Genomic DNA, 16,385 nt, shown 5'->3' with positions numbered 1-16,385 from the left:
GGCATGATGTGGCTTGGTGGGCGTGGCAGGATGAGACTATTGCCTTACACAATGTAAGCCGCCCTGAGTCTTCGGAGAAGGGCGGGATATAAATTCAAATTTTAAAAAAGGGGGGGGGGAAGGATACTGCAAAATCCCCATTTCCTCACCACTCAAATACCAGAGGTGGTATTTGCCGGTTCTCCGAACTACTCAAAATTTCCACTACTGGTTCTCCAGAACCTGTCAGAACCTGCTGGATTTCACCCCTGTACCAATCCCTGATATAAAGATTCTTATGCAGTATTTTCTAGAGGAGGGCAAATGTCTCCCAGTGCATGAATATGGAGGTTTGCTGCAGTAAACAAACAAAAGAAAATTTATGTTTGCTTGAATTATCAATACCTCAAAATATAAGAATAATTGCTTAGACTTCTGATATATGTTTTCCTCAGATCCATCCTTATCCCAGTTTTTTTTCCTGCAGGTGGACCCCTAGCCTTAAAGTGGCTTAAGCAGCAGAACTATTTGAAATTGTGTACAAATGAGTACACCTTATGCAGCTGTAAGATTTTCACATTTCAGCTTTCTGTAGTCAATAAGACTTGTAATAGTTCATCATGTGCCAAAGGGAAAATGGCAGCTGTCTCTTTCCATGCAGGTTGGAGATCATCTTTATCGGCTACAGAATAACCTAGAATTAGCCAGAAAGAAAGAGCTTAGCATCAGCATTCATGTGAACACATTGACTAGTTTGAATCTCAGTTTGGGGTATTGTTTTTTTTTTTTTTTTAATTGGTTAACTTATAAATCGGTATATTACCCAGGGAACAGGTGTTAATTCAGTGAACAGGCTTTATGTATTGTGTGAACATAGCCAGCTTATTTCTTGCCACCTCTTTGCCTTTCGTATCACAACATATGCTTCCTTCTATTATAAAATGTCATTACAGCAGATAGTAAAAATAAAGGGCGATGTATGTTCATTGATGAAGCGGTAAATAAACTACCATTTGAATAAACTACCATTTGAATAAAGATAGTGGTTTCCCTCTGGAAACATTGCATATGGAGTATAGAAACTGTATCAGCATTTCATAATATTACACAATAATATGTTAGTATTAGTTAGTATGTTATCAGGGTGGGAAGTTACAAAACCAACAGGTAAGTGATAGCTTCAGTTTACTTCATCTGGATTTGTCCTCTTCATGACACTTCTGACAGTGGTATAACTATATTTTTTTTGCTAGCAAATTATTGATTAGTATATTCATTAATGTGGACCAAAATAGAGCATTTGGCAAGAGCAAATGCTGAAAATGTGATAAAGGAATGGAGGATCCAGTGCACTATGTAAAGCTATCAACTCTTCAAATAACCATTATATTGTACGTACATTCTTTTGAAGTATTCTGTCCATAGACAAGGAAGCATCCATACTTTATACCAATCCCTAAATAAATTTGGTGCATTACATGCAGATAAATCCACAAACATTATTAACCAACTTACATCTCTCTGGCGTAGCCATCCACCTATTTCCTTCAGCTGAATCAATAGTCTTAGTGGTTCTCAACCAGTAGTCCACGGTCCTCTGGGAGGGCTGCAATGTCATCACAAGAGGTCCCCAAAGGCTTGAAGATTTAAGTCATTTGTGGCCATGGTCCGTGGCCACCAAAGGTATTTAAAGGGGGTCCATGGTGAAGAAAATAAGAACCACTGGTCCCAGTGAAGAAAAAAATGTAATGTTTATTTGCCTGGAATTAATTCTTCTTCACCATGGGCAGCCAGACAAACTGTTTAAGAGGACCTGTAATGTGTTCTGATCTACCCACCACGCTATAATCATTTGCTAGAGCTGCACTTCATTTAATCTCTGATTTTTCTCAGGAGGTTGAGTGGGTTAAGAGATATTTTTCTCCCATTTTAGCACAGAGAGAGTGCATATCATCATGCCAAGGGTGCCCCTGGAAGCAGTGTAGTAGGAGAGCACAGATTTCAACCTTCTCAAAGGTTATTTGCACTTCCACATTTTAGGCACATAAGGAAGGTGATCAAGAGAGGAATGTTGTGTGAAGAGCCACAGAGTAAGTGTGGAACCAAGGAAGCAGTTCAACCATGAGCAGTGCAACTCCTGCACAAATCTCTTTGGAACTCAGTCCCTTTGAGTTTAGTAGGGCTTTCTCCCAGGTAAGCAAGCACAGAATTGTACCCTGAGTAATGCAGACATGGTGGAGGAATGGCAAGATGTCCAAGGAAGATGGAACACAGCACCCTACTGAGTGGTACAACTGCCCTGAATGTGGATGTGGATAACCACTCATTGGGTATCTTTTTCTTTTCAATCCTCAGGAAGAGGCAGCCAGAATTCTCGCCCACCAGCCAGTGTCCGTCGGCACATGTGCAGCTTTGAAAAACCCCAAACTGCAGTGAATGTGTAAGAAAAGCTGCATGACAAACAGTGGTGTATCTTTTTTTAACCCATTGCTTTCTCTTTCTCATGACTTTCTCATTTCTAATAATGGTGCATGCCATTAATGACAGAAAAGTCGTGTATGTGTCCCATTTTTCACACTGCCTTGACCTGCTTGTCCATATATTCTTTCAAGGACACTGTCAAATAATTTTTGGAGGATCTTTTTTCTGTTTTTCATGGTTGTCACTTCAACATCTTCTGGCTGAATTGCAAAAGGGGAAAAAATAGTTTACCTGTTCATTTTATCTTTCCCATAATTTAGCCCACAATTTTTCTTCTTTCATGGTTTTGCATGGAGCTGAACTGGTCTTCTTTCAATGTCAGCTGTCATTTTCTGTAGCAGCTTCAGCTGCATCCTGGCTGTGTCTAGTTCTTCCTGCCTACTGAGGGCTTCAGCAATACTCAGTCGTAGACCAAATACAAAAAATATTCACTGATGAACATAACTTCATATAGTCGGCCATATTGGAATTTTGGAAGACTAAACAATTTGAATCAATGGGATAATTATTCATTATTTATTCTTCTTTCCTATCATATTAAAAGTTTTGCAACTAAGCAATTTTTAAAAGTCACAGATTAGAGTTGGGTTAAACTTGTTTATTAGGTAGAACAATGATATAGCAAGAAAAACTACCATTTTTTAAAAAACAGTTGCGTGGGGGAGCTCACATAGATTATGCAGTAAAGGATATATTTCAAATCACATTGATGGAACTGAATCTGTTTTCACTAGATTTTTGGAAAAACTAAGGGGAGAAAGAGCAATAAATTAAACACAGAGAAGAAAATAAGGCAGGATAACAGAAGGAAAAAAATGCTGCTGAAAAAATAAGGTCATTATATGCAAACCATCCAATATAAGGAACATCAGTGGAAATTTTAAAAACAATTATCAACTGTTCTCAGTATTATATGACATATAATGTACCCATTTCATTGGATTCTACTTTGTATGTCAGATGACAATGGAAATTATATGACACACAAAACTGAATCCAGTGAAACAGGTATATTATTAGTCATGCACTGAAACTTTTTTTGGGATACAATACTCATGAAAAAAAACTTCAGGAACTGGAGTTCCTGTCAACATTGATTTAAAATAAAATTCTGAAGATGCTGCCAAGAGGGGAAAAACATTCAGAAATGGAGTAATATAAGTCTGTAATTCTATAAATTCTTGCCTGGGAGTCAGCCCCACTGACCTGAAAGGAACGTGTGTGTGTGTGTGTGTGTGTGTGTGTGTGTACGCATACGCATGTATGTTTGTGGGTGTATACCAACATATATAAGTTACATTTTAAATGTGTTGTTTTTATATGCATTAATCAGTATTACTGTTCAACATATTCTGTATTGCAGTGTGTTTGATATTCTATTCCATACCTATATAAAAGTATAAAATCCATTCCCATGGATCTTACAAAGCATCTTTGGCCTGTTTCCTGAACATCAAATACATTGTTTGAATGAAGTCCTTGCTGATCTTTCTCCTACAGAAAAAATTCTAATAACTCTAATATATAAATCCTGAACATGAAGCTTTTCCAACTAAATAGCCCAGTGACACATATTTAAAAGACTTCAGCCTTATACATGAAAGCCGCTAGAGTCAAATTTCCATCTAAAATGCATTCTGTGCCTTGATTTATTCCTAACTGAGCATGTCTACGTAGACCTTCATTTGAGAAATAACTCAGCTTCAGTCCATAGAGCTACAGTACTGGATAAAATATAAATTTATCTAGTCAGCATTTACATTGCCAAACAGTAGGTCCATCAGCTATTGAGAAATGTACTGAAACTATAGTGCACTGCAAAGCAAATGATTTGCATCAGAAGGTTCTAAATAGATACATCCACATAAATCTAATTTATAGAAGCATAGGATTATTGCAGTATCTACTCTGAGCATCACAGAGCCTGCAGCAGAAAGTTTCTACTCTCCATGTGCTATAAATATATATAGAGTTCACATTTCAGTCCATGGTTCAGAATAAAATATTTTACTTCCATGTGATATAGAAAAAATCACCAGAAATACCTGCCTTTTAAAGTGATTTTACATGACTGTTTTGTAATCCCATGCTCCCACAATGTCTAACAACATAACATGCCTACAAAAAAATTCCACTAACCATCTAAAGCTGTTATTGTGATTAATACAGCTGGTAAGCTGTCGTCACCCTAAGAAATTCTCAAAGTAACATTCTTGCTTAAAGTCTTATGTTCCTACGCTGTTGTTTTGGTTCTTACTCATTACAATACTTTCTTGGTGCTTCCATATCATGAACGTAACCTCTTTCTAAATAGCGGGGGTTTCCTAGAGCAAAGAGACAGACAGTCTTTGCTTTTGATGTCTTTCCCCCAAATATTTAAGGTCATTTATACTTACTAAATGTATAACAGATTTACAGGTATTAGTTATGTCTGCATTTGTGTTTTAAAATATTTGTTGTCATAGAGGTTGTGAGACTGATTTTTCACAGTATGTGCACAAGTACAACTGTATGATGTATGGGCCATGAGAAAGATGGGCCTCTGGTGGCTCAACAGACTAATGCAGTCTGTTATTAATAGCAGTTGCTTGCAATTACTGCAGGTTCAAGTCCCACCAGGCCCAAGGTTGACTCAGCCTTCCATCTTTTATAAGGTAGGTAAAATGAGGACCCAGATTGTTGGGGGGCAATAAGTTGACTTTGTATATAATATACAAATGGATGAAGACTATTGCTTGACATAGTGTAAGCCGCCCTGAGTCTTCGGAGAAGGGCGGGATATAAATGCAAATTAAAAAAAAGATAATCCTCAAACCTCCATGACTCTAATGGAGAAAATTCAATAGATGAACAAGAATATTTCTGACTGCAATTCCCCTCATCCACAAATTGGAGCTAGAAAGTTTTGTATTGCTGTTTTTACCAGACCAGACAAATTTTTATGTGTTGTGGAAATTGTTGCATGTGAAATGCAAACAGACTAAAGATTATATATTATAAGGTTGAGTGCTTTTTAAAGATTGAAGTTGAGTTTCTGCATCGTTTTTGGAAACTATGTCTTATGTGCATGCACTTATTTTATGCTTGTTCAGAATCATAGGCTGACAACAGAGCAGGAGATGGGCGTATCCATTTCCCAATCACCCTTTCTTCTCCTCCTTAAATGTAGAGGCTTCTTACTTTTGAAAGAGAGGTTGAAAAAGAGCTGGTTTATCATTAATAATACCAACATTTTACCCCATTCACCCTAACAACATTTAATAAAGAAACAATATCCTTGTTACGGTCATTGCTGTCGATTTTTCTCTGCATCTCCTCCGAGAAAGTATATAAACTGGGGACAGAGAATCTTGGAATCAGTTCATTTGCTATTCTTTACCAACATTACAGGGAGAGGGAATGAAGATCCATTACTGTCTGTGTCTGGTGGCAGCCATGAATATTCTGCAACATGTTGCTGTGTCCCCAACATCTGGAACTAACAGGGAATAATTTGCCTTCATTTACAGACTTCTAGATTTAAGAACAGTTGCTGTTTCCCACTGTAGTTGCTTCTTGGAGGAACTAAGACTGCAAAACACACAGGGATTTTCTAAGTTGAATGTGTTGTGGTTGCCTGTGTCTGCCTATGGAAATGTAAATAAACACATCTTTATTTTATTTCCAGTTCTAATGGCAAGTCTGTGTCATGGTCTGAACCAGGTGGAAGAGAAATTCCCAAGGGACAACATATGTGGCACAGGCTCTCAGTGCATGTGAAGAATAAGGAGCTAGGATGCAATCAGACAGCAGTGATCAAGCCCCTAACTAAAAGTTATCCAGGTCCAAGCAAGAGCCTCACTTTTTCGGACATCAGCAGTAAGACTTTGTATAATGTTGTGGAAGAGGAAGCAAGCGAGTCAGTGCACTTCAGCCAAATGAATAGCCCTTCCATGGTTGTACACAGAAGAGCGATGGTGATGCCTCCACTGCAGGCAGCAGCAGAGGACATACAGAGTCCCAAAGTCTTACCACCCCCACCGCCGCCTCCACCACCGCGATCCATTATGGAGCAGCTGCAGGGTGTGGTCAACAAATTTGCCACGGGCATTCCTGATTTCAATGCTGTAATGCCCGTGACTGGTGCAGGAAATGGACTGAGGCCCATATATCATCCTCCAGCAATGCAGCCACAGATATTGCCACTACAAATGGGCACTTTCAGTAAAGAGCCAGTTTCACTCCCATCTGAAGAAGAAGAGGAGGAGGAGGAGGAGGAGGAAGAGGAAGAGGAGGAAGAAGAAGAAAACGAAAAGTTTAAGCTTATCCAAGATTATGTATATGAGAGGCCAGGAAATTTAGAGGAGGAGGAAGAGGAAGAAGAGGAGCAGGCCACCAGCAAACTGACTCTAGAAGATTCACCAGCACTGACACCTCCATCTCCTTTTCGAGATTCAGTGGCTTCAAGCAGCTCTGTGCCCAGTTCTCCTGTGTCCGAATCAGTGCTTTGCATACCTCCCAATGCAACGTACACCGCCGTTGTTTTGAGGGATTACAAGCAAAGCTCATCCACTTTGTAGAACAGAAGCTGCTCTGGTGAAAGCAACTAGATTATGTCTTCTCTCTGAGCTTTGATTGGACAGGGAGAAATAGCACAAGCCCCCTGGGGCAAGTGAAGGCCAATGAGCATGGTGTAGAGAGGGTGGGGCAAAAAATTGTATCCTGCACTAAATCCATTAGAGGGCTCCAGTTCTTTACTTGTCATGTGTGTGATTTTGTTTTGTTTTTTGTAAAGGAAATTATTGTGTTCAAGAGTATGTTCTGCAAAGATCATCGGAATTCTGACAAAGCACAAATCCCATGTACAACTTCTATAGCAAAAAGGAAGTGTAACAGTAATACCCAGTGTTCACAAACACACAGCCACATCATATACTCTCTTGACAACACTTGAATATGATTCTGTGTGTTAAAGTTAGAGGAGAACCATGCTGTGTCTCCAGATGTGCACCACCATTGAATGCAGCAAACTGTACTGTAATGCAGCAACATTTGCCTGGAAGGAGAAATATATTTTGCTAAACCATTTTTAAGTGGAAATAGCAAGACATCTCCTAAAATTTATGTTGGGGAAGTCACCTAGCATGTTAGCATATAGCTCATAAAGAACGTTTAGAAAAACTAATTTAGCATTCCCCTCTCCCCTTATAAACCAACTTTTATTAAAAAAAAACTGGAGTAAAGCATAAGAAATTCACAGAAAAAATTATTGACACAACCAAGTCCAGAATCTCTGTAGTTTTGAAATCTTTGATTTGCTATTGTGGTAGAAGACTGCAAGCCAGGTGACTGTTAACACTACATTCCCTGTAGCAAAAGAATAGTTATTGACTCAACTTTAATAATCCAATGAGATTGCCATGTAATTACATTGTTTGTTTGTGTTACTATGGAAACAACTACATATAAAATAATTATATATTTTCAGCAACAATTACTACTTTAAGCAAAAAGTTGTTCTTAGCGGTTCATTAGATTCATAGTAGATGCAAGAGAATGAATGTTTCTGTCTTTGAGTGTGTGTTTGTGCGCGCGCACGTATGTGTGTGTATTTATGTAACTGTATACAACATGTGATGTGTAACATCTAATAACTGCCACTGGAGGATTATCCTAGAAATATATTATGAATATTTTTTATGTTTCAATCATGTTTTATATTGCATTGTTTAAAAATATATTATAAACCTTTGAAGATTTGTATGTCGTGCTGAAACATTTTTAAAGAGCTAAGCTGCCCCTTATAACAGGGTGTTTGATTTTGCTGATATATTTGCCATGTGGAATTATGCTGTTGAAAATAATCAGTGCTCCAATAAGTTGTTATTTCATGTGATTTAAGGAAATGTGATTAATAAAGAATGCATCTCTTTTAGAAATTTTGCACATGGCAGTATTAAACCTTAAACAGAACCTTCAGAAAAATATTTAAACCATGTTTAGCTTCCTTTGGAAAAGTAAAATATATATTTTGCCATGGAAAATACATATATATAATATATTTCTTTCCTGTTTTAGCAAAACCTATGTACCTGACACCATTCTCTATTGTTATTTTTCTACTCCTGCTCTGCAGATTTCCTCCAGTTTCAGGATATTCCCCCACCTTCTCCAGATTTATTTTCTAATAGTAATAATGCTTGGATTAGATTTGTACCCACTCTGTTTCTTTCTTATCTTTTTTCTTATTTTTGTCATCTAAGAAAAGGAGAGTTAAACTAAAATCAGAATCCAGACACAGGGAGAATTTGGAAAACCATATAATTGCACCTAGGTCCTAGGTGAATCTGAGTAGAAGGACAATTGCAAGATAAATGTTTCCTCTTTTCTGTTATAGGTCCTTCTAAAAGTCATTCCTCTGGACACTGGTATTGCAATAATCAGACTTGCAAAGTTCTGCTGTTATAGCCAATCTCAATAAAAGTAGTTTTAGCTTTCCTGTAGGATTGATTCTTGGTCTGGTCTACCTAGTGCAGGGGTGCCAAACTCAAGGCCCATGGGGCACATCCAGCCTACAGGGTGTTTAGATCTGGTCCATGGGGCCACCCTGAAAACAGCAAAGGACCGGCCTGTGGTGCCTCTGCCAGCGAAAACAGAGCTCGGGAGGGCTGTGTGCAGCCCTCCTGAGTTCTGTTTTGGCTGGCAGGGGGAAAACGGAGCTTGCGTGGCCCTCCTGAGCTCCATTTTTTCTGGCAGAGCGCTTGGGCCATCACAGGTGCCCCGGTACAAGTTACGTCAAGCTGGCCACGCCCACCCTGGCCACCTTCATCCTGCCCCCCCCAAGGTCAAACACAACCCTGATGCAGCCCTCAATGAAATTGAGGTTGACACCCCTGACCTACTGGGACTGACACCAATCTTGCAAGTCTCAGTCTTATATTTGATCCATTTAGTTCAGTGAATTAGGAAGTATCTGAGTCATTTCCAAATGTTTGCTGGACCTCCATCAAAGTCATCTTTTTAGTCTCTACACATATTGCTCTGACTTGCTCTTTTAGGACTAACTCCATTCCCCTAATAGAGTATCAGCTGTTCCTCATGTATCTTTCTGAGGCACCCTGAACCTCAGGAGCAATCATTCCTATAATCTAAAGACAGCTATGCGCCAAAGGCTTTATGCTCCCCCCAAAAAAACATCTGGAAAATATCTGAGGCAGATACAAAATTGACTCAGAGGTATGCTAGCAAAAACCAAGCTGTGTATGTCTCTGAAACATAACATTTTGGGATATATAAAGCTTCTGTGTCCCTCTACACCAAAGTTGCACACAAGTTCCCTTTTTTCAGAGAGCGCAAAGGGTTTTTGGAAAAATGTATTCCATCAAAAGCAAGTGGGTTTTACATGTCTGTAATGATTGTGAGAAATTGATTTATTGCCCAACTACTATAGGAAACTTTATACGGTAGCTTATTCTAAAAACTTGACTAAAAATACAATGCTGTACATGAAAAACCATAATAATCAAAGCCAGTTTAAAGATAAGACATTTATCTTATTTGTATTTAAATCACATATCTTAAGTTACACCTCCAATATTCCAGCAATGGTACCATACTTTATGGATAAGAGAAGCAATTTATAAAGTCTTTTGACATGCAATTCTATAAAAACAGCAAGGTAGCTTTGTCCTTATATTAATTAACTTTCACTGAACTAGGTTCATTTTTATTCTGAAATTTAGCAAATAATTATAAATGGGCAAGAGCCAAGGTTATGCAAGCAAATATTATATGTAACAGAATTTTCAATTCTGCCCTTCCTATGGACCCCCATATCTTTCTAAAATCTATCCCATAAGACCTTCAAATCCACTGAAGCACAGTGTGCTAGACCAGGGGTGTCAAACTCAAGTTGTCACTTGATGTATCATGACTTTTTTCCCCTTTGCTAAACCAGGTGTGGGTGTGGCCAGCGTATGATGCAACCAGCAAGTTTGACACCCCTGTGCTAGACAAAGGAAAGTACAGTGGAAGGCATTAGGGATACAAAGGAACTTTCCATTAATATTGGCTAGTTTCAGTACCCCATATATACATACATACATACCAGTGGTGGGTTTCAAAATTTTTTACTACCAGTTCTGTGGGTGTGGCTTGGTGGGTGTGGCATGGCTTGGTGGGCGTGGTTTGATGGGTGTGGCAGAGGAAAGATACTGTAAAATCTCTATTCCCACCCCACTCCAGGGGAAGGATTCTGTAAAATCTCTATTCCCACCCCATTCCACGGAAGGACACTGTAAAATCTCCATTCCAACCCCACTCCAGGGGAAGGATTCTGTAAAATCTCTATTCCCACCCCACTCCAGGGGAAGGATACTGTAAAATCTCTATTCCCACCCCACTCCAGGGGAAGGATACTGTAAAATCTCCATTCCTATCCCACTCCAGGGGAAGGTTACTGCAAAAAATCCCCATTTCCTCCCAATCAGCTGGGAATTGGGAGGCAGATGGGGGTGGGTCCAGTCAGAATTTTTACTACCGGTTCGCCGAACTACTCAAAATTTCCGCTACCGGTTCTCCAGAATTGGTCAGAACCTGCTGAAACTCACCTCTGGTTCATATATACATACAAACAAACAAACATACCCTAGATGTCTGTCAAAAGATTTCTGCAATTTTTGAATAGTAGACAGTGCTGGTACAGCCTGAGTAGTACTGCCTGAGTACTGCCTGAGAACTAAAATGAACTTGAGAAACAAATATATCTATCTATCTATCTGCAGTATGGAGTAGTAGAATATAGTTTTCTTTAGCTAAATTGGTTCTACAATGTTGATCTGAACTGGAACATCATTTGAAAATGGATAATACTGTATTTTTCCCATTTCTAATGTAACAAGATCAACAAGCACACACAAAAATCAGTATGTCATACAACTTCTGTTCTACTTAGAGATTGCAATTTGTATTCTGTTCTGGCAAAGCTATAAGCGCTAATTTTACAAAAATCGCTACAAGAAACATTTAATTAATGCTTCAAATATTAGCTTTTAATTTGTAACACAACTGGGAACCGGATACCTAGCTACTGGATACAGTAACTGTCTCTCTGAAGGGCAAGATCTCACAAAAATATGTCATTGCACAAATTTCTGAGATATCTGTAAAAGTTTTCTTGCTGTCTATTGTATGATTAATTAAAATTATCTTTATAATATTGTCTAATGTATTTTAAATTTATTATGACAGAAAATTATTTAACTTCATGAAGTTATCATAATTCAAAATATAATTTGTATATCCCTAAAATACCATTTCAGTGATTTACTCCCTATTATGTTGACAGACAGATTCAACCATATACTTATATCACTCAATCGTTTTTCAAAAAGTTGTCATTTCATATGCTGACCCAACTTGCTTTTTGCTGTTTATGTCCCATACATACAGCTACTCTTTCAGGATAAAACCTGTGACTGCTATATGGTACTGAACATCTGGATCATTCCTTCATTATACCAGTGAGATGAGATATAGAAGTGGACATGCACACATACACAACAGTTATGTTAGCGCAATACACTTATTAGTGGTTAACTATTTCAACCCAAAGTTCTAGCTTTGCACAATCCTAATGTGTTTATATGGGCTGCTATTATTCAACATGCTAACAAATTGTGGCGATTAATAAATCATCTGTTGTAAATTTGTGCCTAGTATCTTTATCACCTACATAACAATTTTTCATAATTAGCTCTCTGCAGTTAAATTGCTATGAAGAACACTTTCAGAAGATTACTTAGAAGGCTACTTTACTAAAGATGAATATAGTTCTTCCTCTTCTTCAAATCAGTAATATGACTTGACTATGCATTAGAGCTACATTTACTGAGCATGTAAGATGTGCTTAACTTACTATAAAGGCTTAAACAGGTGCCTGATTACAACTACCTAATTGCAATTTATTATTTCACATCTTCCGCTTGTATTTGAATTGCAATGAGTAGAACCATCCACATAATGGATTATTTTAAACACCATTCTTCAGCTTGAGCACTGCATTAATTATACTGATATAAACTGCATTTCCACACACCTCGAAGGGTCCCAGGTGCCTCCTGGAATGTAAATGTAATTCAAATTAAATTGCAATTAATTCACTGAATACTTATGTAGTTGGCAAAAGGGGAAAGAAACATTTTAATATGGGTCAAGGAAATATAAATGTTCAAATTTAGGATAATGATTCGGACTGGGATTTTTTTTTAATAAGGTACAACTGGGTGAGGCTCAATTCCTAATTTCTGCAACAGCAAATGCTTGCCATCTCAGCAATAAACTGTAGCTCTTCAAAGAAGAGCTGTGATCCGCTTAATCCCGTCCATCCACTTTATCCTTTCCCTTTTGTATTTACCTCAGCCCTCTCAAACATAGTGATTCCTTTTAGTTCTTCATCTGTTCACATCACACACTTAAAATAAATGAGTTCTGCTTACTGATCAGTGCCTTAAGGGAGTGATCATTCTTTATTTGGTCCAATATTGACCGATGGCTCTTCTTGCAGTATGCGATACCCTTAATAAATGTCTTCAGATCCATATTTCAGACATTAATCTTCTTTCTTTTGCTGTTTCTCCTTGTCCAGCTTTTACAGCTGTAGTTTACCTTACCACTAGAAGGTCTAGTCTTTTAACTTTTCTGGTCTACTTTACTGAGCTCAAGAAAACAACATTGTCTGCTACCTTTAATTCTTTGCTATCAGCCGTGAGTTCACTCTGCATACTGATTAACATTAGTTACATTTCCCCTTTCCAGTTTTATTTTCATAATTCATTCTTGTTTCGACTTTCAGCTAATAGAATACCATCTGCATATGAAATTTAGTTTTTACAGAGGCTTCTTCTTCATGAGAAAGACTCCAATATTTTGGCATCCACAGGAGCTTTAACAGAGTGTTGCTGTACTCAATGAAGGAAAAGTAAACCCCCTCCTTGAATTGTATTGTGCTCTCCATTATTCAGTTTGTATTCACTAATGAAGGCAAATATATGTGTTCCTGGGTAATGTTGCAGGATCCAATCTGGGTCAGTCACCCGGGACCAAAAGTTTAGTCATCTGAGCTTTCAGAAACTTTCTAGTGAGAGAGAAGTTCTCTGAGGACGGGCTACAGAATGAGTCTGAAACAGGGGTGGGTTCTACTTACCTTTACTACCGGTTCGCAGCAGGATTGTGTGCGCGCATGTGCAGAAGCTTCCTGATGACGTCAGGGTCAGTGGGCAGAGCTTCCCCCGGTTTTACTACCGGTTCATAAGAACCGGTCCAAACCGGGGGCAACCCACCATTACTCTGAAAGCTCAGAAGACTAACCACTGGTCCTGATGACCAGCCCAGCTTGGATCAATTTGTATTAACTATCAGATCTCACGTCTTTGCCTTTTCTGAAATCTGCTTGTTTGTTTGAGATTTTTCTCTCCATGTAATATTCTTTTTTCCTTTGAAATGCCTTTTAAAATATTCCCATTGATAATTTGCATCATTCTTCTTCAGTATTATATAGCAATCTTTCTCATTTGCTAGTCTTGTTGGCAAGGAGTTAATTGTCTCTTGTCTTGCAGCCTTCAATGTACATTTCTATATAAATTGAAGGCATCAATGTTCATCTATGGCTGGAGCTTTTATTTTGGCAGCTGGTCTATTGCTTTTCATATCTTGGTTTCAAGAGGAATTGGTTTCCGCAAATATTTCAGACACTCTATAATTCTATTTGTAAAGGATTTCAGGATACTCTTTTCTTCTTTAACCTCGTTTGTCTCAGTCTCTGTGAAGTCTCTTCCTACATTAGCTATACATTTTCCTGCAAACTTCTGAAAACATCACCCATTTCCCTTTCTATTTTCCTCTGTTGTCATTTTTTGATTGATATATCTTTTCCTATTCTTCCTTATTTGACATTCTGCAATCAGTCCTTCTACATCCTTCCTACTGCACAAAGCTTTCATCTTTCTTTCTTTCTTTCTTTCTTTCTTTCTTTCTTTCTTTCTTTCTTTTTTTTTTTGCAATCATGATCACTGGTTCTTAAGAAATGTACATGTTTCTCTAGTTGAAATTCAAAGAGGAGATGCTTTGCATATTGTCAAAATTCCTCTTGTGTTTTCTCAGCTGAGAATGGTTAAAGTTTTTATCCACATAAATTAAGAACACCAAATGTGTTCCTTGCATTGTTTTTTTATATTCTGACTGCATTCTGCCAGATCAAATATTATATTTACCCTGCACATTTGACATGTATAATTTATGGTCTATTCCACAGTCTGCACCTAAAAGTACCCATGCTGAATGACATACCCTTTTTCAGCTTCATTTAAGTAATTGATTTGATTCCAGGGAATCCAGTGACAGCTCTGCATCAATTTTTCAACTCAGATATTAGCAAAAAAGTATATAAAGGCTTGCCAACTTTGTAACAACGTATCTTTTCCCGCATCAAATAAACCAACTTTATATACAGTGTATGTATGTGTGTGTATACACACAGACACACACACACACAAACATATATGTGTCTGTGTGTATGCTTTTAACAGATTTATTATTTAATTCAAATAGTGTTGTGGGATTTGATTTCTTTTGAATTCTTCTTTACCCCTGGCAGAAGTTATTTAAGGGTTTAGCCTTTTGTAAATCCAATAAGAAGAACCATACAGGTCATTCTCTTAGTCATTTCTATTTCATTTAGATTTTTTTAAAAAAAACATCAGCCAGTTTCTTTTGCCTATCCATTAAAGCAGGGGCCACCAACACCCAGTCCGTGGACCAGCACTGGGCTGCGCAAACAAGCGAAGCTCCAATTGTGGGATGGGGGCAGCACATAAGACCACGTCCCCTCTGGTCCATGGAAAAACCTTTCTCCATGGAACCGGTCCCTGGTGCCCAAAAGCTTGGGGGGGGGGCGCTGCAGTACAGCATCTTTTTCCAAGTCATTATGTTGATCTCTCATTTGTAAATCTACTTTTGGTATCATATCTTTCTTGTCAGATGAAATTTGTTCCACATCTGTCATTTCTTCAATAATATCTTTTGGACATAGTCTATCTCTAGAGCAGACATCTTTACTGACACTCATGATATTTTGACTATTAATTTCTGGCTCCATTCTTCAAAAGTCTCATTTAATATTTTCAATTTTACAACATTTTGCATCATTCTGTAAGTCCCAATGAATAAGAGCAGAGTTGCATTGTTTTCCTTCTGCCTAGGAACTTTAGTCCCCTCTAGTGTTCAGTTTTTAAAATAATAAAATTACTTATCTTTGTTATATCTTGCAATAACCAAAACAAATCCATTTCCCATAACAAGCTGTTTATTCCTTATAATTTAAGCAATTAAAACATTATAGCAGAGTCAATATTCAAAATTTATCTAGACACTTAATCCATTTGTAAAATTTTAATTCAAAAACTTATTTAGCTTTTTGTTGTTTATTTCAAAGTTCTTTAAGTTCTTAAGCTTATAATTAATTCTTCTTTTTTTGATAGTTGAAGACAAACCCACCTAGTGAAGACTGTTCAAATTTATTGTTCCAAAGGTCTCCAATAGCTTTAAGATGGTCAATAGGCAATTTCTGAAAATAATTAGAAAATAAGATTTGCGAAGTCAGCATCCTTTAAAATGCTCTGCCTAAACAAGTGCTTGCAACCATGATGGCTGATCCGGGCATCTTGCAGTGCTCAAACCCTCAGAAAGCTGCTGCCCTATGGTCTCTTCATGAGAGGCATTTATCCAGAGCACACGTGGTTGATCTCCCGTTTTTTCTTTATTCAGAAAGGTTCCTTGGAACCAATCTACTATCCACTTCCTTGGTTTTTGTCACAAATGTCAGCTCCACTTTTGCAGATCTGTCTTCAGTTTGGAATACATCCCCCAAAAGTCTAGATTAATGCTGCTTG

General features: G+C 37.9%; 1 protein-coding gene across 3 annotated transcripts in view; it reads left to right on the top strand.

The window, feature by feature from the left end:
* Positions 1-7,019, top strand: part of GRM1 (glutamate metabotropic receptor 1) — a 250,185-nt gene extending 243,166 nt beyond the window's left edge. For 2 of the 3 annotated variants that reach the window (XM_058170108.1, XM_058170116.1), the window contains one exon: positions 2,335-2,395. In XM_058170108.1, coding sequence (XP_058026091.1) covers positions 2,335-2,395 — 61 coding nt within the window. Of the gene's footprint in view, positions 1-2,334; positions 2,396-6,127 lie in introns of those variants that run through there. The other variant, XM_058170100.1, reaches the window with a different exon arrangement.
* Positions 7,020-16,385: the final 9,366 nt, after the last annotated feature.

This window comes from Ahaetulla prasina, chromosome 1, assembly GCF_028640845.1.
Source record: "Ahaetulla prasina isolate Xishuangbanna chromosome 1, ASM2864084v1, whole genome shotgun sequence".
Classification (NCBI taxonomy): domain Eukaryota; kingdom Metazoa; phylum Chordata; class Lepidosauria; order Squamata; family Colubridae; genus Ahaetulla; species Ahaetulla prasina.
Note: the sequence above shows the minus strand (reverse complement) of the source record. Positions and strands in the feature narration are given on the sequence as shown.